A 24,539-nucleotide genomic window follows, 5' to 3' on the forward strand; every position below is an offset into this window, starting at 1 on the left:
AAGAGGATGATGAGATATTCTCCATGAATAATAACCCAATAAAGGGCTGCCATACATTAAGCCTAAATGCAAAACCTTACAGCAGACACAACTTTGGGTCACTGGGCAGGCCAGAAATTCCTGGAGATATTAAAATAACTAGCCAGGTGATGACACATACCTTTAATCCTAACACTTAGGAGGCAGATGCAGGTGGATCTCTGTGAGTTTAAAGTCTACAGAGTTATAAGACAGTGCTACCTAGAGGAAGGAACCCTGTCTCAAATAACAAAACAAAACAAAAAAAGAAAAAAAAAGAAAACCTCCCTCCAAAATGAATGTGACAGTGTACACTCATAATTTAGCTACTTGGAAGACTGGAGCAGAAGGCTTGCAAATGAAACCAGTGTGAACTGAGAAAAAAGCCTTCTATGCCAGGTATGTGGGCTAACACCTTTAATGGCAGAAGCAGGCAAATCTCTTGAGTTTGAGGCTAGACTGGTGTATATAGTATGAGAACATATGGAGCTACAGTGAGACCCTTAAGAAAAAAAAGGCACTTATGTGTTAAGTGTTCTATATGGCTAATTAGGAATTTGTGGGGAATAGTATGCTGTAAACAAAATTATCTGGGCCTACCATTTATTATTCACTCTGTGTCTGACCTAGTGTTATTTGGGGGCAACCTGAGTCAGACAGAGTTCCTGGGCCATGGTCATTCAACCCAAAAATGAAGTGTGCACAGTTGAGAACCTAAATTAGGATTCCCAACACACACATAAATGTGGGGTCAGGAGAGCAACTCTTAACTCCAGCACTGAGGAGCAGAGACAATGGAAGCTCACCGATTGGCTAAGCCAGAATAACCACTGAAATGTTTTATCAGTGAAAAACCTGTTTCAAGATTTATGATGGGCTGGGCATTTGTGGTGCACACCTTTAATCCCAGCACTCAGTGGGAGGTGGAGGCAGGCAGATCTCTGTAAGTTTGAGACCAGCCTGGTGTACTAGAGCTAGCCTAGTTCCAGGCTCAGGCTCCAAAGAAGTCCTGTCTCGAAAGGAAAAAAAAAAAAAAAAAAAAAGATTTATGATGGAGGGGGGCTGTGAGAGAATTTACTCAGCACATAAAGGCGTTTGCTGCCTGGTAACCTAAGTCCTAGGTTTGATTTCCCAACAGAACCCACCTAAAGGTGAAGGAAGGACAGCTGACCCTACAGAGTTGCTCTCTGACCAGTATATGTGTGCTGTGGTACACAGGAGCACACACCTCACACACAAAATTCAGGACAACAACAAAAAAAACTAAGATGTAGATCGAAGAAGACATTTCTCCCGACTTCGATCTCGACTACCGACTTCCGGCCTCCAAATGCATACAAAGCATAAACTGGGCTGGAGTGGTAGATGGTACACCGGTTAAGCGCACTTAGGGCCAGGTTCGTGGTGTATGTCTTTTAACCGCAGCACTCGGGAAGCAGACGCAGACGGAGCACTGAATTCGAAGCCATCCTGGATCATATGGTGAAACCGTGTCTAAAAGCACTTGGACTTGCACAAGACCCAAGTTGGGTTTCCAGCACCCACACTAGGCGGTTGCCGTTCTGTAATTCCAGCTTCAAGGAATCTCAATCCTTAAAAGCAATAAAAGACTGACTATCTTTGAGATGACAGTTGCTCGTGGTAAAAATAAATAGCGGACAGAAGTGACCAGCTTGCGGTTTTAGATATCGGTTTCCATCCTAGAATCTCGCTCCCAGTGGTTTCTGACGTCATCTAACAAGCGCCGGAAATGGTCTCGCTTCCTAGGAAACAAGACGCGGCCCAGTGGTAGCCAAACCTGAGAGCCGCACCCACCCTGTCGCCATGGAGCTTCCCTCAGGGCGATGCGGCGATCCTCGCTCTTGTGATGAGGAGTCGGACCCCGAGCCAGACCCGGACCCTGACGTTCAGGCGGAGGCCTATGTAGCCCGCGTGCTCACTCCACCCAAACCTGGCCTGACTCCCCGGCGCTCGTCGCTGCAGTCCACGCTCTCCGCGTCCCTGGGCGCGCCGGAGCGAAAGGCTGCCTCCAGAGTTCCGGCCGTGCCCCTGCCGGGCCTGCTGAGCCTTCCCCCGGAGCTGCTGCTGGAGATCTGCGCCTACCTGGATGCGCGGGTCGTGCTTCACGTACTGCCGTGCGTGTGCCAAGCACTGCACGACCTCGTGCGTGACCATGTCACCTGGAGGCTACGCGCTCAGCGCCGCGTACGTGCACCCTACCCAGTGGTGGAAGGTACGCACACCCCGGGGAGCAGCAACTCCTGCCTAAGTCCGGCTTGGGGTGGTATCTGGTTTGTGGGTGCGCACAGCTTCTGGAGCAGGGCGCCAAGGCTGCCCCAGCTCTGACTGGCTTTGCTAGCATTAAGGCCCTAGTCCTGACCCTTCTTCTTTGGCCTTAAAAGTGCTGGTCTACCCTGTCATCTTTGCATAGCTGGTGTGTTATTTCTTCTGCCCTTGAGTCCATTCGTTTGTGAAGGAAAGGAAAAATTGAAATTGATGATTTTGAGTTTTTATTTTGTTTTTTAAAGGGTTGTATTATGGAATTCAGAGCTTTGGGTATACTAGGCAAATGCTTTAACACGTGTTGCATCCTCAGCAGAACTTTGAGATATTGTTGATCCTGATATTACTGAGTCCTTAGGCTCTTGAAACAGACAAGCTGAATAGTTGATTCTGCATTAAGTTGATTCTGGATTAAGGAGTTGACCTCCAGTCCCTGGTCAGATTCCCAAATATCTTTGATAAGAACAGGTGCTCAAATCTCATCCTGAGTGGCTGATCTGGGTTTTAGAGTTTGTCTTGGGAAGGAGGGGGAACTACTAGGGATAAAGCCAGGGCCCTGTGGCTACTAACCATATTTCCCACTCGTTGGCTTCTTTTTTGTTTTGTTTTTGTTTACAAGACAGGGTTTCTCTGTGTAGCTTTGGAGCCTGTCCTGGAACTCCCTTTGTAGACCAGGCTGGCCCCAAACTCACAGAAATCTGTCTGCCTCTGCCTTCCAAGGGAGTGCTAGGATTAAAGGCATGTGCCACCACCACCTGTCAGCTTCTGTGTCTTAATGTGGCTTCCTGGTTTATAGTTAGAAGTTTAAGAACTGTGTCCCTGGGTCTGGGTCAGGTGGCTAAGGCCAGAAAGGGCAGTTAGTCTAGAGGCCCTGGACAGGACCATGTCACCTGGGCTCTAGTTGTGGGATGGACCTTGGAAAGTGTAGCTTAGGTTTCTTAGAGCTGGGGTAAGTATTTCTAGTCCTGTATGGGAGATAGATGGTCAGATAGCCTGAGGCAAGGTCGGAGTCTGCCTGCTTGGGGTGGGGGTGGGGGTGGAATCCAGGTATCATTCTGTTCAGGTCTGGTGAAGTTTGGGCTCCGTGGCAGCCAGGGCTGGACTCTGTCCACCGATGCCCACTGACTGTCCTGCTCATGGTACCCCATAGAGGAGGACTTTGACTGGCCAACTGCCTGCATTGAGTTGGAGCAGCACCTGGCCCGCTGGGCAGAGGATGGACAGCGAGCTGAATACTTCTGCCTGGCTGATGGCCACTTTGCTTCCATCGATGCAGTGTTGCTGCTCCAGGTGAGGGTTAGGGTTAGGTGGGAGGCCAGGAGAGGTAAAGGGTGGGTGACCTCCACTACATCCATCTCCATGCTCTTCTTTCAGGGTGGGGCACTGTGTCTGTCAGGTTCCCGAGATCGCAATGTCAACCTGTGGGACCTACGACATTTAGGGAAGGAGCCTAGCAGAGTTCTGGTGAAGGCCTTGGGCACCCAGGGCAATAGCACACACAAGGTGAATAATCTTGGGATGCATGAAAGAGGCTGGGAGGGTACTGCAACTCAGGGACTGGGGTTTGATAGCAATTGCATAGACTTGACTACCTGTGCTGTTGGTATAACTAGTGGTGAGTTAAGTTTTCACTGTCTAATGGGTGGTAAGATGAGGATGGATTAAGTATTAATATGAGTATGCCATCAATTTATTCTTTGGCACACAGTAGGTGCTCAATAAGTTATCAAGAGGCCCATGGCAGAACAGTTATAAAGCTGCCATTGGGCATCAGCTAGCCTTCAGGATGACTGTCCTTTCATGAGAAGTGGCTGATAAAGGACAGTTCCACCTATTCTTAAGGTGATCTGTGCCCATGACCAACAGAAATGAACGCTGAATTAAAATGTTCACTCTGTTACATCCTGGCTGTGTGTTCTTGGTGGGGGAATTCAACCTCTTTGTACCCAAGTTACATCATTTATCAAGCAGTATATGTTACAGTACCTTTCTTAAAGAGTTTGGCAGGGAATGTGTTGACCAGATGCCAGCTCACTACACACAGTAACTGATAAGGCAGAACTGTGTGTGTGTGTGTGTGTTTTTTTTTGTTTTTTTTTTTTGTTTTTTGTTTTTGTTTTTGTTTTATTTTGGGGGGGTGGGTATTTTTGTAAATAGAAAGGGGAAGGCATTCAGTTAGTTTCTGTACTTTTTTTCTCTGTGTAGGCCCAGCTGTCCTAGAACTCACTCCATAGTCCAGGCTGGCCTCAGACTCACAGAGATCTGTCTGCCTCTCCCTTCAGAGTGCTGGGATTAAAAATGTATGCCACCACTGTCCAGCAACTTTTTTTTAAATTGAAAATTTATGTGTATGGGTGTTTTAGTTGCATGTATATCTGTACGCCAAGTGTACATGGAGACCAGGAGAGGTCATTGGATCCCTTGGTTGTAAGCTGCCCTGTAGGTGCTGGGAATCAAACTTGGGTCCTCTGAAAGCTCATAACTGTTGAGCCATCTTCCTAGCCCTAGAGGCTACATGCTTAATTTGGTTGCTTGAGGCCTCAAACTCCATCAGTGTGTGTGGGCCTCTGAAGGCCTTAACTTAGACTGTGATGGCTCAGGCCTGTAATGCTAACACTCTCAGGAAGCTAAAGGCAGAGAGGATTGTTCTAAGTTTGAAACTAGCCTGAGCTACATGATGAGTTTAGGCCAGCATGGACTGTAGAGTCAGAATGTTCAAAGCACAGAAGTACAAAAAATAAGCTATTGAAAACTGCTAGAGTGTAGCTCAGTGATAGAGCACTTGCCTAGAATGTGTTGAGGCCCTGGGTTCTATCCTAGCACAGAGAGGGGTGGGGGGCACTAAGAGAGCGAGGGGCCTCTCTAGATACCATTGGGGATGTATGTTCTTGTTACCAGGCTCTGACAGGCTTGCAGACCCAAACCTTAACCTCACACACTGGGATGTGTTGTGAGTTTTCAGTTGTTTCCCTCCTCCTCCAGACCCTTGGTTTTGTCATCTGTTGAGTGGGAGTTGTGTGTGTTACTGAAGTGTCTGTAGAAATGGGCATGAAGGAGGAAGAGCTGTTTGGCTCTGAGTGAATCTGTTCATCTCTTGCATCCTCTTTTGAAAAAGCTAGAAGGTCCAGGCTTCCTCTTGGGCTTTGGGGAGGAGAGAGCCATGAACTGTTATACAGCCCTCAAAGTGACTTGTGCCTGCTCCCACAGGGCTGGGTGTGGTCGCTAGCAGCACAGGACCACCGTGTGTGCTCCGGCTCTTGGGACAGCACTGTGAAGCTGTGGGACATGGAGGCTGACGGGCAGCAGTTTGGCGAGATCAAGTGTGAGGGGGCCCGGGCAGGGGGCCTGGGTGGGTAGGGCCCTGCCCAAGCCATCACCCCAGCCTTGTGTGCCGTGTGTCCCCAGGGGCAAGGCGGCAGTGCTGTGCCTCTCCTACCAACCTGACATCCTGGTGACGGGTACCTATGACAAGAAGGTGACCATCTATGATCCAAGAGGTGAGCCTTTAACTTAAGTGCTTAGAAGGCAAAGGGAAGCGATCTCTGTGAGTTCAAGATTAGCATGGTCTACATAGTAAATTCCAGGCCAACCAGAGCTGCACAATGAGACCCTGGCTCAGAAACAAAACAATAGAAAAGAACATTGGGGCTGGAGTGGGCAGGGGCAGTGCAGGAGCTAAAGAGATGGTTTGACAATTAAGAGCACTGATTGACCTTCCAGAAGACCTGGGTTGGGTGGGAGGCACCCACATGTTATTAGCTAACAAACAACCACCTGTAACTCTAATATAAGAGGATCCATTGCCTTCTGGCCTTCATGGGCAGGGTATTCATGCCGTGTACAGACACATGTAGACAAAACACCCATACACATTGAGTCATTTGAACAAAGGACATTGGTGGATAAACTAACTCTGTCTGCATTGCAAGTATTCTCTGTGTCTCTGTGATCTATTGTTCTTGTTCTAGAGATTGAACCTAGTGCCTCCCTCATGTTAAACAAATGCTTTGTCCCTGAACTGTATTCTGTTTTTGTTTTTGTTTTTTTTTTTTTCCACTCTGAGACAGACTCCTATGTTGCCCAGGCTAGCCTCAAACTCACTTTATATCTTAGAGTGGCTTCTACCCATTAATCCTCCTGTCTCAGCCTTCGGACTCCTCTGCAGTTGGGTTCTAGGATTGCACCATGAAGCCTGGCTGATGATTAATCTCCCCTGCCCCCCATCCTGGGATAGAAGCCAAGGCCTTGTGCTTGCTAGTCTATTGCTTAGTTGTTGAGCCATATCCCCAACCTCAGCCATGACTGAGTCATCTTACTCCATTAAACTGAAGGGATCCTGAGATGGACTTAGGCTTGGGTGGAATGAAGTGCTTGGCTCTGTTTTGGGACAGGCTGTGGGGTAGGAAGGAGAGGAGGCATGGAGGCAGGGGCTACGAAAGGATAAAAGCCTGTGGGTCCTGGATCCAGGTGGACACTGAGGGGAGGAGAGTGATTGGTAAGGAGCCAAGAAGGCGAGATAGTGGCCCAGATCCTCAGGTGGGCCAGAGTCTCTGAAAGGCTCTGATATCCTTCATCCTCCTTGGCTCATCATCCCACTCTAGCTGGCTTGGCCCTGGTGAAGAGCCGGAGGCTGCACTCGAGCGCTGTGCTAGCGGTGCTGGCAGATGACAGGCATATCATCTCAGGCAGTGAGGACCACAGTCTTGTGGTATTTGATCGCCGGGCCAACAGTGTCTTGCAGCGGCTGCAGGTGGGGTGCCCTTCCCAGTAGCCCCGAGGAGGACTGCAGCCCAGCTCGCCATTCCTGAGCTGCTCTATGCCTTGTCCTTCCCACAGCTGGACTCCTATCTGCTCTGCATGTCTTACCAGGAGCCTCAGCTCTGGGCGGGTGACAACCAGGGCCTGCTGCACGTCTTCGCCAACCGAGATGGTTGCTTCCAGCTTGTTCGGGTCTGCTAGGAGCCTTGTCTGTACCTTCCCTGTAACTCCTTGGGTTGGAGGGCTAACCATGAGAGAACTCTACCTGAGTGTCACCCATTATTTCTCCCTTAGTCCTTTGATGTGGGTCACCAGTCTCAGATTACAGGGATCAAACACTCACTGGGGACTTTGTACACAACATCTACTGACAAGACCATTCGGGTAAGAACACTGGCCCATGCAGACTCCCCCGCTGGCCAGGGCACATAGACTGACCTCTGCCCCTTACCCTTCTCAGGTTCATGTGCCCACAGACCCACCCAGGACCATCTGTACCAGAAGCCACCACAATGTGTTGAATGGGGTAAGGTCCTGCCCCATGTAGCTTGCTGACCCCTACCAAGAACCCATGCCATCTCCTAATTCCACTGTCACTGCTCCCCAGATCTGTGCTGAGGGCAATGTGGTGGTGGCTGCCTCTGGTGGCCTGTCATTGGAGGTCTGGAGGCTGCTGGCCTAAAGAGCTGGACATGGATGTGCCTGGATGTCGGTGTATACTGCCTGCTGAGGCTGCACATAGGCCTCAGCTCTGGAGGACCTTCCTGCGATTGGTGCTGCTTCTGCCCTGCTCCACAGGCCTGGGGCAGAGGAAGCCCTAGGGCTGGGCCCACACCTGTGCCTGTGGAGGTGACATTCTGGTTTTATACATCCAGGGGGCTGTTCCTTACCTTCCACCCTTGGGTTATTTTGTTTTGTTCTGTTTGTTGAGACAGGGTCTCATGTAACCCATGCTGTCCGCATACTCTCTATGTATTTGAGGCAGGCCTTGAATGCCTGATCCTCCTGCCTAAGTCTCCAAGTGTTGGGATAATGGGTGCACCACCAAGCCTGGATGATCCCTGTTTTGTTCGTATTTGGGTGTTTGTTTCCCACAAGAGAGTGAAGGAGAAATAAATGGCCTACTGTGCAGTTGTTGAAAACTGGAGTGAGAGTTCTGTGTGACCATGTTCTGTGACTGTTTAGGGTTGTACATGTGACTGAGTGGGAGGGCTAGCGTGTTAGGGCTCGGGTGCCTGCTGCTCCTTGTGTGCATGCCCTCAAGGACCATGGACACTTAGTCTGACTTAACTTAGTGAGGTGCTTATGGGCTATGTGGCATGTAGGACTCTGACTCAGATTCCTAGTAAAGTCTGTATGGAGGGAGCAGACATCTGCCCCAACCACCCTGTAGCTATGTAGGTATGGCAGGGGGCCATAGTGTGGGTCTCTCCATGCAGGGCTCTAGGTGCGCAGGTATGTGCGGCTGTGACTGGAAATGAGCATAGAAGGAAGCCTGACAGGTGTGCACAGATCCCCAAAAGCTGTGCTACTCCTCATCCTCCTGCTTTAGCACACACAAATTGTAACATAGGAGCAGTCATGTTTATTGAGGCCCTGGTACTCAGGGTCATGGGTAGTAGCATTATGGTGGGGTCATAGGATAGCACAGGGCTTCTTTTCCTTGAAAGGGTTGGTGGCAGCTGGGATGCCCACAAGGAAGGGATCACTCTTGGCCTGCTCCGTGCAGAACTGCAGCAGATCTGTGGCTGCCTTGGACACCTGCAGACCAACCAAGTCAGCCACATCTGGGTGTCCGCCTGCTCCCTTGCCCAGCTGTGCCCACTCCAAGCCTGCCCCAACCCTTACCTTTATGCGGTTGATGCCTGCCTCCATCCGCAATTGCTCCACTGCCCGGCGGGCCTGTCCGATGTCACTGCCAGTGGCCGCCTTGCTGGACATCTGGGAGAAGGTGAGCAGGGCTGTGCAAGCCTGAGCTTTCAAGCTTCTGCAAGTCTTTCTGGGTCCCTGGCTACTCCTGGTTCCCACACGTTCAGATACCTTAGCTGAAGACTACTGAACACGCTTGGCTGCCTGCTCCAGTCTCAGCTAGCTACCCTATTCTGGCTCCCTCCTCAATACTTCAACCCCCTTCCCAGTCCCTGTGGAGACTTTGAAGTGGGGACCCAATAAAATGTCACCTCAACAACAGCAGCAGCTGCTGTGACAGAAGGGGTCCGATCCCCAGGAGGCCCAGTGGCTGCTTTGGTGTCACATGTTTCTTGGATCCCCTGAGGGACTAGGCAGCTTGGCTTCAGACCTGAGGATGTGGGACTCTTCCATGCTGGGTATCTGTGGACTGTTCACAGCAGACCTCCCTCCCTATTTCTGCCACCTCATGCAGACTGTGTGTGTACCCTGGCTGGGCTCTTCCCTGAACTCCAAACTGTCTTTTTCTTTTCTTTTTTTCTTCTCTTCTTTTCTCTTCCTTTTTCTTGAGACAGTTTCTCTGTAGCTTTGGAGCCTGTCTTGGAACTTGCTCTCTATATGCCAGGCTGGCCTTGAACTCACAAGAGATCCATGCCCGTCTCTGCCTCCTGAGTGCTGGGCTTAGAAGGCATGGGCTACCGCTGCCCAGCCCTTACCCCATTTAAAAATATAAATTTTAATGGGTCTCATAGGGCTGTCTTCAAAGTGACTATGGTAGCCTAGGCTGACCTTGCCATCATGCCTGGCCTGACATCACTCTTGTGTGTTATACCTCTTACTGTGTTCACCCCCAGACTTGTATCCCAGCTGCTCAGGCATCCATCTCCAAGGCCTTCATCCCTCTCCTCCTATCTAACTGCCTCAGGTACCATCATATCAATCAGCCTTTTGGTTGTTTTTTGCTTTTGTTTGGTTTGTTTGTTTTGGTTTTTGGAGACAGGGTTTCTCTGTGTAGCCCTGACTGTCCTGGAACTGACTTTGTAGACTAGACTGGTCTTGAACTCAAGAGATCCACCTGCCTCTGCCTTCCTGGGCTCAAAGGTGTATACCACCACTACCTGGCCCTATCAGTCTTTGAGTGAAGTTCTCTGGTTCCTGCTCTTATTGTTCATGTCACCTGTCTTCCTCCCCAACCCTGACCCACTGGCCTAAACCAGTACAGTCTCTGTGTGTCATTTGCCAGCTTTCCTCTGCCCTGCCCTGGCTGTTGTGGGCATGGTGTGGTGTCACTCTCGAGGCTGGCTGGGGCTACACAGTAAGACCCTATCTCAAACAAAACAAAAACAAAAACCAATCGGGGTTGGGTGGTTGGCACCAGGTATATTCCAAGCTACTCTAGAAGCTGAGGTGGAAAGACTGTTTACTGAGAGGCAGGAGTTAGAGAAGCCTGGGCCACAGAAGGACCCTGTCAAGAAAATCAAACCACTGCTCTCCACCTGCTTTGCAGCCTCTTTCAGTAGCCACATCCTCTGCAGTCCACAGGGTGCTGCCATCAGACCAACTCTTGGAATTCCTTTGTTATTTATATGATCAACACCACAATTACCACTCAGGGCTGGCTATATATCATCTAGACTAGTCTTTCACCGCAGGGCCAAGGTGTCCCTCTGCCTCATCCCCTTGAGTAGCTGGGACTCTAGATCCTCTCAGCACACCCAGCCTCTTATTGGCCTTCCCCATTATCCCTCAGGGATTACCCTGACACTGTTGTGTTCCTTCCCTCCCTCTCTTCCTTCCTCAGTGTATGAGCCTTGAGCTGCTACAACAGATACCACAGACTGAATTGTATAAATTATAGGAATTGTTGGCTGGGTGGTTGGAAGTCAAGGTGCTGGTTTTGGTTTCTCTAGAGACTGTTGTTTCGTCTACTGCTTTTTAAAAATTATTTTAAAATTACATTCATTATCCCAGCACTCAGGAGGTAGAGGCAGGCTGATCTCTGTGAGTTGAGGCCAGCCAGGTCTATATAGTAAGTTCCAGGCCAGTCAGAGTTACATGGTGAGACAGTCACAAAAGTATTTGTGTGTGTTGGGGTGAGGGGGGAGGCATGTGTAAATCAGGACAGCTTTCTGAAGTCCATTCTCTACTTTTACACCATCTGGGGCTTGGGGATTGAACTCAGGTAGCCAGGCCTCCTGACAATGGCTTTTACCCAGTGAGTTGTGATCTCACCAGCCCAGAGGACAACTTCTTCCTGTGTTCTTACAGGCTTTTTCCTCTGCATGCAAATCACTGGTGACTCAGTGTTTATCTGAGCATAACAGCCATTGCTATCTTAATCAGAGCAGCTCTGGCTACCTACAGTCAGCCCTCAAGATTGAACCTGTTCCTCATAGAAGGAGGGAGTGCTGGCATCAGACTCTTACCTGGAATTCAGCCACTTTGCCCTTCTGCATGCCACCGGCTAGAGGTATGCAATTCTCAGCCACATGTGGCATTGGGCAGTGCTAGCATATTTAGGGGGTTACCTGAAGAGGGGGTCTCTGTCCTTGCATCTTTGGAGTAGTGTCTCTGAAATCTTTATATTAAATAGGAATTTTCTAGTTCTTCTGGCCTTTGCCAAAATGCCACGTATTTGGCATTTTTCTCCAATCACTTTTTCCTTCAGCTAAGGTTATGGACTCTTCCATCCACCTTCATATTTGAGTGTGTGTGTAGGCCAGGAGACATCCACCTGGTCCCCCAAATCTTTTATTTTGTGCATATGTGAGCATGTGCATGTGTGACCTTTTGGAGGTCAGAAGATAATTTATGGGAGTCTGAAGCTCTTTCCTTTTACCATGTGCCTTTGGCCACTGAGTCATCCTACAAGTCCCCAGGAACTGCCTGTCTCTGCTACTCCAGAGCTGGAAATACTGGCACTGCCCTCACAGCCATTTTTTTTTTTTTTAATTTGGGTTCTAGGAATTGAATACATAGATCCAATCCACACTCTTGCAAAGCTGTACTTTGTTGAGCCATGGTCTCACTCTATCGTTCAAGCTGGGCTGGAACTTGAGATTCTCCTGCTTCACCTCTTAACTGCTGGCTGGCTGGTGTGTGCACCGAGCCTGGCTTAACCACAATTTTCTGTTTCATCATTCAGACTATGGACATCAGGAAGGCAGAGGTCTTGTTCACTGTTGAATCTCAGTGCCCAGCAAAGAGCACTATTTAGTGTAGACTACACAAATTATGGAATTAATAATAGGTGCCCCTGTTGCTTCTTGGGGTTAAAAAAAAAGCCATGCCTGCCTCCCACAAGGGACCCATGGCTCAGTGGAAGGTGACAGCTGTGGCTGGAGGGGAAGAAAAGGAGGCACTGAAGTTTTTGGAGACTTTGGGAGGCACCAAAAGGAATTCCTATTCCGTTTGACAAGAGGTTGCAGCTAACTCATTTTGCCCGATGCCCCAAATCCTGTCTAAGGGCTCTGTCTTAGGAACGAACAATCACCTCGCTCATAGGGGACAAAAATATTTTGACAGACAACTTTCAAATTAGGCAATTTCATCTGCTTAAAGCTGAGTCCTCTTAAAGGGACTCCGTTTGCCAGTGTACGGAACACAGGCGTAAGATGGCTGCTACCAGGACTGCGGGCGCTGCCGAGGGTCATGTGACTAAAAGCTTCCGGTCCCCGTCCCTCCCCCAGGCTCTCGAGTCCCCTTTCCTGGGCTCGGGCCGACCACGCTGAGTGAGATCCCGCGCGTCCTGAGGAACCGAGGCAGCTGTGACCTGAGAGCGGCTGCAGGCGCATGGAGGGGACCCCGCAGGGGGTGGCGCCCGCCGCGGCGTTGGCCGCCGTGCTCAAGCACAGCTCGGCGTTGCCGCCCGAGAGCGCTCAGGTGCAGGGTTACGACTTCAACCGCGGTGTAGATTACCACGCTCTTCTGGAGGCCTTTGGCACCACCGGATTCCAGGCTACCAACTTTGGACGCGCAGTGCAGCAAGTCAACGCCATGGTGAGGCGCAGGGCGGCCTGGAGTGGGACGGGAGGGCGGGGCCGCCCCGCGCGGATTCGCGTGTGAGTGTCTGGACTGGGCGGAGTTCTGGTAAATTTGCTTCCTGGGATGGGGGGAGATTGGGGTTAATGGAAGAACATTGTAGAAGGAGCTTAAAGCCTTGGATTCACTTTTCCCAGTGGAAGGAGACTTGAAAAGAAGATACTGTATGGTTCCTAACAGGGAACAGACCCTAAGTGACAGACCTGGACTGCGAAAGGCAGGGCTAGGGTCTGCACAGCAGTTGTGCTTTGGTTTTGAGGTAGTCCTGTATCCTTGAGTACAAGCAAACTCTGGAATCCATTCCTCCTGGGGTTCCTCCACTGAGCTTTGGAATCAGTGCGGCCTTACTGTTCCCTCCCTCACGTGCAGATTGAGAAGAAGCTGGAGCCGCTAGCACTGGATGAAGACCACCATGAAGACCTGACGCAGAGCCGCCGCCCACTCACAGGATGCACCATTTTCTTGGGCTACACATCCAACCTCATCAGTTCGGGCATCCGTGAGACCATTCGCTATCTTGTGCAGCACAACATGGTGAGACCACATTAGGTCTGTGGCCTCAGCCTCCTTGGGCTAATGGATAGTAAGGTTACTGTTCATTTAAGAGAAATGAGAGGTCTGAAGAGGTTCAGAGGTTAAGAATATTTGTGGAATATCTTGTGGAAGGTCTGTGTTTGGTTCCCAGCACCCATGTGGTGACTCACAAATTCCCGTAACGCCATTTTCAGGGATGTAGGGAAAACATTGGTACACATAAAAGAAAAATTTTTAAAAAGGATGCAAGGAGATGGGTTTTTGTTTTTGGATGCCTGGTGAGTGATGGGATCACAGGAGTGTGCCACTTTTTCTGGCCATGGGTTTGCTCTAAGCAGAGGAACAGACTTGAGTTGGTTTTGTTGCATGCTTTGGGTCTGGATGAGTTCGTGCTGATGTTAGGAGTGCTGCTTAGCATGAGGGCCAGTGTTGTTGCCTGCGGCTACAGGTGGATGTGTTGGTGACCACTGCTGGAGGCGTGGAAGAGGATCTGATCAAGTGCCTAGCACCCACATATCTTGGCGAGTTCAGCCTCAGTGGGAAGGAGCTCCGGGAGAATGGCATCAACAGGTGGGCCCTGAGTAGTGATGGGGGCAGGGAAGCTGGACTGAGGGTCTTGGTGACTGATGCCCATGTGCCTCTCATCCCCAGGATTGGGAACCTGCTGGTGCCAAATGACAATTACTGCAAGTTTGAGGACTGGCTTATGCCCATTCTGGACCAGATGGTGCTGGAGCAGAACACAGAGGTAGGACTGGAAGGGTTCAGGAGAGTCACAGTAGAGTCAGAAGACATATATGGGGTAAAACTGATATTCTTTTCCTTGCAGGGTGTCAAGTGGACACCTTCCAAGATGATCTCCCGGCTTGGCAAGGAGATCAACAACCCAGAGTCTGTGTATTATTGGGCCCATAAGGTGGGTTGGTGGGGATGACATTCCTAGGCTTTGGCATGTGCTGACTTGTTCTGTCTTTGCAGCCTCTTGGAAATCTCTATAATTATTCTTAGTCTTCCCAGACTTAGATGAGGCCTGTCAAACACAGAGAGGCTAGGTAATCTGTCTGTTGAAGGGTTCTGATATCCTAGCTATGCCCTTACACTATTGGGATTACTTAGGTGTAGTGCTTAAGAACTACACAGGGGCCTGACACAGGGTACCATGCTCCCAGAGACAGTGGAGCCCAAGAGTGGAAAATAATGAATCACTGCTCAGTGTGCCAGACACCTTCTTAGAGGCATGTAGTTTTCCTCTCATCTGCTTCATGTCCACGAGAGAAGTCAAGCAGCCTGTTTGGGTAGGGAGGGATGCCACGGGGTTGGGGACCAGTTTTTCTGGGCTTGAGTTGGAGCTAACTGATCCTGTCTCCACACCAGAACCACATTCCTGTGCTGAGCCCTGCACTCACAGATGGCTCACTGGGTGACATGATCTTCTTCCATTCCTACAAAAACCCAGGCTTAGTTCTGGACATCGTTGAAGGTGAGGCGCCAAGGCCCTGGGAGAAGAGGGAGGAGGGTCCACCGAGGCCAAATGCCTAACTCAGCCCCCTCTCTCAGACCTGCGACTCATCAACATGCAGGCTATTTTCGCTAAGCGCTCTGGGATGATCATCCTTGGTGGAGGTGTGGTCAAGCACCACATTGCCAACGCTAACCTCATGGTGAGTGGGGTGGTCCTTGGCAGGTGTCTCTGTTGCAGATATATGGCATGCTAGGCATGGACTACAGCAATGGACTAGATGGGCCAGAATCCCTGTCCTCTTTGGAGTTAGGTGGGTGAGGCAGTCAGACAGTAATAAGTGACATGCATGTCATGTGGCAAGGTGACTATAGTCCCAGCTATTTGGGAGACCAAAGCAGGAGGATGGCTTGATTATAGTTCAGGGCCAATCTGGAATTCTATAATACGAAAGGAGTGCTTGTTTAATAAAGGGAGTATTGGAAAAGGCTTCTGGAAAATGTGACCTTGGGCAGACATTTTCAAGAAGTACCTCTCACAGGCCTATGGTTATGTACAGTGAGTGAACAGCAAGTGCAAAGGCCCTGAGGCATCGGAAGCGGCCAAAGAACAGCTTGGGAGTGCAGTGGTAAAGAGCTGGAGGTTACACAGCCCTGCTAGCTGGGCCTGCCTGAGGCAGTGAGGATAGGACTCAGGAGCTTGCAGAGGCCCTCTGATGGCTGTGGGGTGAGAGTGATGGGTCTGAGCGGGGCAGTGGGGAGAAAAGATTTATCTTCTGCAGGTGGTTGGTTGCAATTACTGCTGAGCACAGGGTGTTGACTACAGCTTGGCCATCCCCTGTGGTTTTTCTTTGAGACCAGCCTCTTTGTTGTCCAGGCTGGTCTTGACTCCCTTGGATCAAGGATCCTCCTGCCTTGCCCTGCCCAGTAGCTGGATCCACAAGCCTGCATTAGCACTGCTGGCTCCAATGTCCCTTAATCAGACTGCTGGGTAATACCAATGTATTGGATTGTTGTTTTGTTGTTTTATGTTAAAATTTGAGATAGTTATATTCACATTTTGGGGCAGAAACCTAGAAGGAAATCATGTCCATAATTTAAGTGTTGTGATGACATATATATATAGCTTGAAGGTAATTTCATACACTACTTTTAAAAATGATTTATTTTTAATTGTGTGTATACATGTGTGCCTATGTACCCTTGTGAGTAAAGCACAGGTGCCCACAAGAATCCAAAAGAGGGCATTGGATCACCTGGAGCTGGAGTTACACATGGTTGTGAGCCACCTGACATGAATGTGGGAATTGAGTTCAGGTCCTGTCAGCATGAAATGCTATTAGTCACTGAGCCATTGCTCCAGTCCTATACGCTATTCTTACTTTGCTTGTGGTTTAACTGACTTGTCACACGGCTGTTCAGAAGTAGTACATTTTGGCTTTGGAGGGACAGCTTGTACCTGGAAGTGGTTTTGTTGGAAACATGGACCATCTCACCTGCCCAATAACTTCAGGCACTGATGGGCCCTTCCTAGAAGCTCTCAAGGCCTTCCTCTGTGTCATACTCCAGCCTCTTTGGTTCTGGTGTCTCTGTTGCTTCTGACCAGCCTCTCCTCTGCCCACAGCGGAATGGGGCTGACTATGCTGTCTATATCAACACAGCCCAGGAGTTTGATGGTTCAGACTCAGGAGCCCGGCCAGATGAGGCTGTCTCTTGGGGCAAGATCCGGATGGATGCACAGCCAGTAAAGGTAGAAACTGGCTGCCTAGGGTGAGTTCATGGACAGTGGCCTTGGGTTCCATGGCTTATCCAGGTTCCCTGCAGGTCTATGCTGATGCTTCTCTGGTCTTCCCCCTCCTGGTGGCTAAGACATTCGCTCAAAAGGCAGATGCCTTCACAGCTGAGAAGAACGAGGACTAAGAAGATTGGTAAAGACTGGGGATTCATGTCATACCTTTATTTATTACCTTTACACACCAGCCCCTCCCTGGACCCGCACACTTCTTGGTCAGCAGCATCTCTAGAATAAATGGTTTTTGTTGGGTCTTCTGAGTTGGTGTGGGTCCTTTGGCTTGGTGTCAGTTCCCTAAGCCTCAGCCTGCTCCACCCTCTGCCTTGTAAGTCTCTTCTCGCCAGTACTGAATGCTGCCCCCCATGGCTGTCAGGAGGCAGGGTTCCGTGGGATGGTAAGCCAATGACTGTACCACACTAGAACCCACAGACAGGGTCAGTGCCAGGGCACCCTAAGGAATGAATGATGGAGAGCAATTACTAATGATCTGGCTATCTCCCTGACATCCAGCCTGAAGTCCTTAGTCCCCTCTTCCCTGACTTCTTTTGGTGGTGCTGAGAGTACTAGGCAAATCTTGCCACCAAGCCACACCCTCAGCCCAGACTCCTAGCCTCAGACATAAGAAGGTCCTGGCCCAGTTTTCCTTGTGGCTCCCCCTTTATGTTTCTTCTTAGTCTTGGTGTTCCATTTTTAGGGTACTAGGGATTCAAGGCTTATGCATACTAGGCAAGTACTTAACACTGTATTTCCACTCCTGGCCTATAATGACTTCTCAAACAGTATAGGCATCACCTGGCCAAACTGCATCCCTCTGGAACTCTACCTCCAGAGGCTAAGTTTCCTGAGAGTCTCTTATACCTCACTTACTCTTACCCTCTATAAAAAACAAACAAACGAACAACTCCCCCAATAACAACAATAAAAACCCAAAGAGCTCTGTAGTCCCAGGCTAGCCTCAAATCCAGCAAATGCTTCTCTTTTTTGTTTTGTTCAAGATAGGGTTTCTCTGTAACAGCTTTGGCTGTTCTTGAACTCACAGAGATCCATCTGCCTCTGCCTTCCAAGTGCTAGGATTAAAACCTTTCTTATTTGCAGTGTAGTGCTGGGATTACAGGCTGGCTTGAGCTGTCTTTCATAGCCTCCCCAGTTGCTGGGAGTACATGCATGTACTACATCACCAACCTCTCTTTCCCTTCAGGGGATGCTCTTGGCACTGCCTTTAGACTTCAGAAGTGCATGTTTTGCTTTCTTGGCCACCACTTCCTCCAGGCATGTCTTGTTCTTTTGAGTCACTGTTCCCTGACATTCTGGGCACTAGCAGGCCTACTTGGCAGGCCCAATGATTGTCATTTCCCTTGTCACCCCATAGTTACAATATTATATAGTTCCTAAACTAGTACTTTGTGTACCTTTTGTGTGTCCTTCAAGGCTAATTTTAGTAAGGAGCTTCAGAAGTTAACAGGATTCCTGATATCTTAGTTCCCAAAGCAAAAGCTGGTTTCTGGGATCCCATAGTTTTCCCACTCTTCTTAAGGAGCTTAATGCTGCTGATTGGGCCCCAACCCCAACAGGGTTCTTGGAAGCCCTAGAACCCTGATCTCACTAAGCTAATGGTGCATCTCCACCCTGGGCATGTCAGAACCCAGGGTTTAGAGCCATATGAAGCCCACATGCAGATTAGGGTTTCTTGGTGATGCAAGCCCAGGCTTGGTGCCTGGCACTGGCTCCTCTCACTTGGGTTTGCTTCAGTAGCTCAGCCTGGTACTTACAGCCCTGTCTGACATAGAGCCAGCCACAGCCACCACCTTCTCCAAGTCCTCTGGCATTTGTTGTTTCCCTTATTGAAATAATGCTTCCTGCTTTTCCCTCCTTCCTCCTTCAAATTCCAGCCTGGAAGGCTGAGGCGGGATGAATTCAAGCCCAGCCTGGGCTAAAAAGTGAGACCCACCCCTACCCCTATGCCACAGGTCCCAGCTCAAATACCGAACATGACTGTTCTTTTCAGACCTGGGAGTGGTTGAGGTACACACATAGCTGATGAAGGCTTACCTCTACCAGGTCCCAGAAGAACACCTGCCCATCCTCAGAGCAGCTGACCACGTGTGTGTCACGTTCACTCAGGCAGCAGTCTAGCTTGTACTGCTGGTTCTTATGGCCAATATACCTAGCAGTGGGGGATGGGTAGAATCAGGGGGGCTTGCTCCCCTAGCCTCAGAAGTAGGGGAAGGGGGAAAGGCCAATCAAGGAGACTTACTCTCCCAGCAGCTCCCCTGTGTCTTTATCTAGAAGCCGCAAAGTGGAATCCAGGCTGGATATCAGAGTGCACTGACCATCCTGGCTGAAGCAGGTGCAGGTGATGGGACCTGGGAGAGAGTGGCAGGCAGGTGAATCTGGGTACTCTTGCCTGCCCCATCATCTGCCTTGATGGTCCTGCTGGGCCCGGGGCCACACTCACTGCCCACGTAGTCTGAGAAGACCTGCCCCATCCTTAGGTCATAGCGCCTCACTCGACCATCCACGGAGCTGCAAGAAAAGGTAGATCCAGCCTGAAGCATTACAACCTTCTACTCCAGGGCCAACCTGTGTTCTTATGCAGTTTTGGCCATCTAGGAACATGTGAGCAAGGAAAAGAAGCTCTCCTGTTTTGTGACTTAAGTCCAGGGGACAACCTGATCTCACTCAAAGATTGTGCCCTCTTTTGCAAACCCCCAGGGCGCTCTAGATCTGGATAGGCACAACAGTCATCTCTGTCTCTGGGTTCTACATCCACACACTTGACCAACTGCAGCTCAGGACTATATCTTATAAGGTTATTGACTGTTTTTTTTTTTTTTTTTTTTCTTTTGGATTTTCGAAACAGGATTTCTCTATTGCTTTGGAGCCTGTCTTGGAACTCACTCTGTAGACCAGGCTGGCCTTAGATCCACCTGCCTCTGCCTCCCAAGTGCTGGGATTAAAGGGGTGAGCCACCAACACCTGGCTTATTATCTGTTTTTTTCAAGACAAGGTTTCTTTGTGTAGCCCTGGATGTCTTAGAACTCTGTAAACTAGGCTGGCCTCTTTGCATACACAAGGTCCTGAGTTACATCCTTAACAGAACACCACAACCAGGTATCAGAATGTACAGGTTCTATGGAAGCTACTTTACAGAGGGCTGGAGCAGCCTAAAATTTGCTGTCCCTGGTAGATCCTGAAAGCAGCCTACTACAGACACCAAAGCCACTCTGTTCAAGGGGTGCATTTCCTTCACCACTTCCAGCATTACTGACTTATTCTTACATGTATGATGGGTTTGCCTATAATCTCCAGTCCCTTAATGCCCATGTCCACCAAACAGCTTTCATCAATTTTTTTGAGACAGGATCTTATATAGATCTAGCTGGTCTCCTTTCACTCGCTATATGACTGAGACTGTCCTTGAACGGGTTGCTGGGTTACAAATGTCCTATCATGTAGCTCACCAGGAAACTTTTAAAGCACAGCCACTTCATGCCAATCTTTCCCTCAAAGAAACATGGCCTTCCACTACTCTCAGAAAAATAAATGTTCACTGGGAGGCAGGCAGATCTCTGAATTCGAGGCCAGCCTGGTCTACAAAGCTACATAGAGAAGCCTTGTTTAGGGGGTTGGGGTGTGGGGTGGACTCAGAAACAAACCAAACCAAAAGAAAGAAAGAAAGATGTTCAAATGCCCCCTGCAGCCCTTTGAACCTTGTTCCTGCCATTCCTTCAGCCTCTCCCATCTGGGGCCAAGTGCAGGCTTTCCCTCCAGCTCACCATTAGGTGGCTCTTACCCACCCAAGGGTGCTCTCATCAGGCCTTCACTGTGACCAATCTTATCACTTCTGCCATCTAAAGCTACTGTCTCATAACTTTCTCTTGTCCCTGCTGATTAAATTAGCTGCACTCCTGCTTTTATTTATTCATTTATTTGTTTTATTTTATTATTACTTTTTTTTTTTTTTTTCCCAGATAGGGTTTCTTTGTTTAGCTCTGGCTGTCCTGGAATTTGCTGGCTTCAGAGGTCTGCCTTCTGTCTCCAGAGTGCTGGGGTCAAAGGTGTAGGCCATCACTGCCTGACAGGCTGGCCTTTATCCCTTAGTCCTCAAGCCCTGGCCTTCTCAATGCTGGGGAGATATATGTCATACCTGCCACAGTTGGCACAGAGTAACTTTGTTTTCTGAGACAGGGTCTCTATGAAGCCATGGTGGGCTTCATAGAACAGATTGGCCTGGAACTCAGAGATCCATTTGTCTCTGCTTCCCAAATACTGGGATTAAAGGAATGTACCACAGTGCCTGGCTCATGGTTGCATTTATTTATATAAATATTTTTATTATTTCTTGGATTTATTTTTATCTCAAGTGCATGAATATTTTGTCTGTCTGTCTGTATTTGCACCATATTTGTGTGTCTAGTTCCCTGGGGAAGCCAAAAGAGTGTCGGATTCCCTAGAACTGGAGTTACAGATGGTTGTGAGCCACTACGTAGATGCTGGGAATCAAACTTTGGTCCTCTGCAAGAGCAACAATGCTCTAAACCACTGAACAATCTTTCTAGCCACCAGGGTTACACTTATTGGTTGTGCTGCTAGGCAGTTACATTGGGAACTGCAACTCTCTCAGTGGAAGAGCCTGAAAGTTTCTATAGTTCAGTAGCCTATGCTGAACTAGGGAGATCCAGAAAGGTCCAAGTAGGTAACATCAGAAGTGGGACCTGAAGATGAGAGTAGCCAACCAGATGTGGCCCAAGGAGAGATGTGGACTGGCATAGGAGGCCTTTTTTATTTTATTTATTTATTTATTTATTTATTTGCCTAAATTCTTGAACTTTGGGCCACAACATGGAATCAACCACAACAAAGTTCCATATCACCAAACAAATTAAATGGTATCTTTAGGCTGGGGAGATGGCTCAGCAGGGGAAAAAAACAAGACTGATGATCCACATTTGATCTCTGGAACCCAAATAGCTGTATGAAGTAGCAGGCGTCTAAAATTCCAGCACTTTTGGTAAGGAAATGGGAGGTGGAGATGGAAGAATCTTTTGGAAAGTCAAGGGCCAGCTAGCCTGGAGTACAAAGCATGACAGAAAACAGCAAGAGATCCTGCCTCAACATACTACAGGAGAGGACTGACGGCAACACAAGCCTGTACACACACACACACACACACACACACACACACACACACACCACTAAACTAAAGAAAAAAAGACGGTGATAGTGCACGCCTTCAGTCCCAGCACTCGGGAGGTAGAGGCAGGCAGATCTCTGAGTTCCAGTGCAGACTGTCTACACAGTGAGTTCCAAGACAGCCAAGGCTACACAGAAAAAAACCTGTCTCTTTGAAAAACAACAAAAAGCTGAGTGGGGCACATCAGGTAGCTCACAACTACTTACAGCAGCAGCTCTAGGGGAGCGAATGCCTCTGACCTCTGCTCATTACCCACCCCCCCATCACCCCTTATATACAGATGCATACACCATTCTGTTTATTCCAAAATTTCTTATGTGTGTTTGTGTACCATGTGCATGCCTGGTGCCTACACAGGCTAGAAATGGGTATCAGATCCTCTGGAACTGAAGTTACAGACAATTGTAAGTCATCATATAGGTGCTGGGAATTGAACTTAGGTTTCTTTGGAAGAGAGGCCAGTGCTTTGAACTACTGACCCATCTCTCCATCTCCCATAGTTAACAAAACTAACGTCTATGCTCAGCTTTTTGGGACCCTTGTTTTGACTTACGAATGAAATGTTATCTGAGCTGGGCCAGGCTTTGAGGCACAGCACTCAGGAGGCAGAGCTGGGAGCAGGGCTGCAAGACCAGCCTGGTCTATATAGTGAGCCCCCTCCTCAAAAGCAAACATCTAGGCTGGGGTTCAGCATGGTGTTTATGGTTTTTGTTTGTTTGTTTTTTATTTTGTTTTTCAAGACAGGGCTTCTCTGTGTACCAATCCTGGCTGTCTTGGAATTCACTTCATAGACCAGGCTGGCCTTGAACTCACAGAGATCCGCTTGTCTCTTCTTCCCAAGTGCTGGGATTAAAGGGGTGCGCCTCCACTGCCTGGCATGGTGGTTTTTTTAATGTGCATTCATGTTTTGTCATGGGTGTTGGGTCCCCTGGAACTGGAGTCACAGGCGGTTATGTGGGTGCTGGGAATTGGGCCTGGGTCTTCTGGGAAAGCAGTCAGTCCTCTTAACCCCTGAGCCATCTCTCTGCCCCTCCCCCTTCTTTTAAAGACAAGATTTCTCTACATAGCCTTGGCCATCCTGGAACTTAATTATGTAAACTAGGCTTGCCTCAAACTCAAGAGATCTAAATGCTTCTGCCTCCCGAGTGCTAGGATTAAAGGGATGTGCCACCATACATGCCATGGTTCACTCATAATCTCAGCACTTGGGAGTTAAAGGCAAGAGGGTTAGGAATTGAAGTCCACCCTGGGATACACAAGACCATGTCTCAGAGAAACAAGCCATGGCCACAATGACCTCCAGTAGCACCAGGGCAGGAATAAGCTCCTGGACCTACTCACCCCGCCAGGATCTCATGGTCTGACACCTTTACACTGGATATGCCATCTCTGGCTTCATCTAGTGTCTGCACTGGCTCAGGCTTCCGAGAACGGCAGTCCCAGCATCGGATACTGGAATCGATAGAACCTGTAAGACCAACCTGAAGGTGAGGTGGGGTTTGGGTCCCTGGGCAGCAACCGGTTTCTAGCTGTCCAGAACCTAGACTCACCAGACAGGATGACTGTGGCCTCTTCGTTAAATTGGACGGTGTTCACCTTCTGAGAAACAGGAATTACTACTTTAGAGGAGGGGTGTTTGGAAGAGTGGGATACAGGAGAGACCTGTGTGCAAGTTAGAGCAAGGGCACATGCTACTGGAAGGGGAGGTGAAAAGGTTCTTGGGGAAACTGCCTGGGTATAGGAGATGGGCATACGGGGAAGACTATAATGGAAGGATCTTCCTCGTACCACCCACCCACTAATATGGATCTCCACAATGCACACGTCGATTTGGGGCGGGCTTCTGGCTTGTACTCACTCCAGCGTGGCCCCGAAATTTGCGCACGACCTGTCCAGTTGCCACATCCCACAGCACCACCGTCTTGTCTCCACCACCAGAGCAGAGGTGGCTGTTGTCAAAGGAGCTGGCGGGCAGGAAAGGGAATGTTATTATAACTCCTGATTCTAGCCTCTGCGCTCCTTATCCCAGCCTGGACTCGTGCTCACCCGGCTGCATCCAGCACTTCGTAGCCGTGGCCACTGTACGTCCGCAGCAGTGTCCCACGAAGGGGGTTCCACAGCTTTAAGGTTTTATCGCTGCCGCACGTCAGGCAGTAGTTGCCATCCACTGGGAAACAGCAGGCGGGGGTTACGGGACCTCCAGCCTCGGGAGGCGGAAGGCCCGGGATGAAGAGCAAGATGCTTACCATTAAATCGCACGGCTCGCACTGCGCCCTGGCCGCAGTCCAGCGTCTTCAACCGTTTCTGCGGCAGCTCCGGGGCCCGTGGCTTTGGTTCAGGAAAAGCCATATTTCAGATGCATGAGTCCATTATCCGCATTGCTGCAACCTGTACTGAGCCTGCCTTGCTTCCAGGCTTTCAAAAACCCTTGCGGGGTGTAACCTTATTATTGTCCCCCAGGATGTATTTCCTGCTTCACACTTCCGTGTTCAAATTTTCATCGCGTTAATGAGAGTGTTGGGAATACTGAAGGCTCCTTTCAGTTTTTTCCAT

General features: G+C 49.4%; 4 protein-coding genes across 5 annotated transcripts; 2 read left to right on the forward strand and 2 right to left on the reverse strand.

Moving 5' to 3' along the window:
* The first annotated feature begins 1,701 nt into the window (after positions 1–1,701).
* On the forward strand, positions 1,702–8,201 carry Fbxw9 (F-box and WD repeat domain containing 9). Its single transcript, XM_051195014.1, has 10 exons — positions 1,702–2,251; positions 3,452–3,591; positions 3,676–3,804; positions 5,509–5,621; positions 5,707–5,798; positions 6,903–7,051; positions 7,138–7,251; positions 7,354–7,443; positions 7,520–7,585; positions 7,667–8,201. Exons 1-10 carry the CDS (start codon positions 1,843–1,845, stop codon positions 7,739–7,741), a joined length of 1,377 nt encoding a protein of 458 aa, XP_051050971.1. The 5' UTR covers positions 1,702–1,842; the 3' UTR covers positions 7,742–8,201.
* A 445-nt stretch (positions 8,202–8,646) lies between these two features.
* Positions 8,647–9,090, reverse strand: Gng14 (G protein subunit gamma 14). The gene is given in 3 exon segments (XM_051195015.1): positions 8,647–8,810; positions 8,813–8,853; positions 8,855–9,090. Coding segments are annotated over 3 exon segments (303 nt in total). The 5' UTR covers positions 9,001–9,090; the 3' UTR covers positions 8,647–8,694.
* Positions 9,091–12,697: 3,607 nt separating this feature from the next.
* Dhps (deoxyhypusine synthase) lies at positions 12,698–17,044 on the forward strand. 2 transcript variants are annotated; one of them, XM_051195017.1, is made up of 9 exons: positions 12,698–12,966; positions 13,378–13,542; positions 13,991–14,112; positions 14,194–14,290; positions 14,372–14,458; positions 14,917–15,022; positions 15,100–15,203; positions 16,662–16,750; positions 16,825–17,044. In XM_051195017.1, exons 1-8 carry the CDS (start codon positions 12,760–12,762, stop codon positions 16,746–16,748), a joined length of 975 nt encoding a protein of 324 aa, XP_051050974.1. In that variant the 5' UTR covers positions 12,698–12,759; the 3' UTR covers positions 16,749–16,750; positions 16,825–17,044. The 2 variants fall into 2 exon arrangements, with proteins under 2 accessions (XP_051050974.1, XP_051050973.1); XM_051195016.1 differs by having other exon boundaries at positions 12,699–12,966; positions 16,625–16,750.
* Positions 16,926–24,392, reverse strand: Wdr83 (WD repeat domain 83). Its single transcript, XM_051195019.1, has 9 exons — positions 24,233–24,392; positions 24,033–24,153; positions 23,845–23,950; positions 23,537–23,585; positions 23,328–23,454; positions 19,248–19,315; positions 19,047–19,155; positions 18,842–18,956; positions 16,926–17,243 (listed from the first exon to the last, which is right to left on the reverse strand). The coding sequence occupies exons 1-9, from the start codon at positions 24,333–24,335 to the stop codon at positions 17,094–17,096; spliced, it is 948 nt and encodes a 315-aa protein (XP_051050976.1). The 5' UTR covers positions 24,336–24,392; the 3' UTR covers positions 16,926–17,093.
* Positions 24,393–24,539: the final 147 nt, after the last annotated feature.

The sequence above is a fragment of the Phodopus roborovskii genome, unplaced genomic scaffold, assembly GCF_943737965.1.
Source record: "Phodopus roborovskii unplaced genomic scaffold, PHOROB, whole genome shotgun sequence".
Taxonomy (NCBI): domain Eukaryota; kingdom Metazoa; phylum Chordata; class Mammalia; order Rodentia; family Cricetidae; genus Phodopus; species Phodopus roborovskii.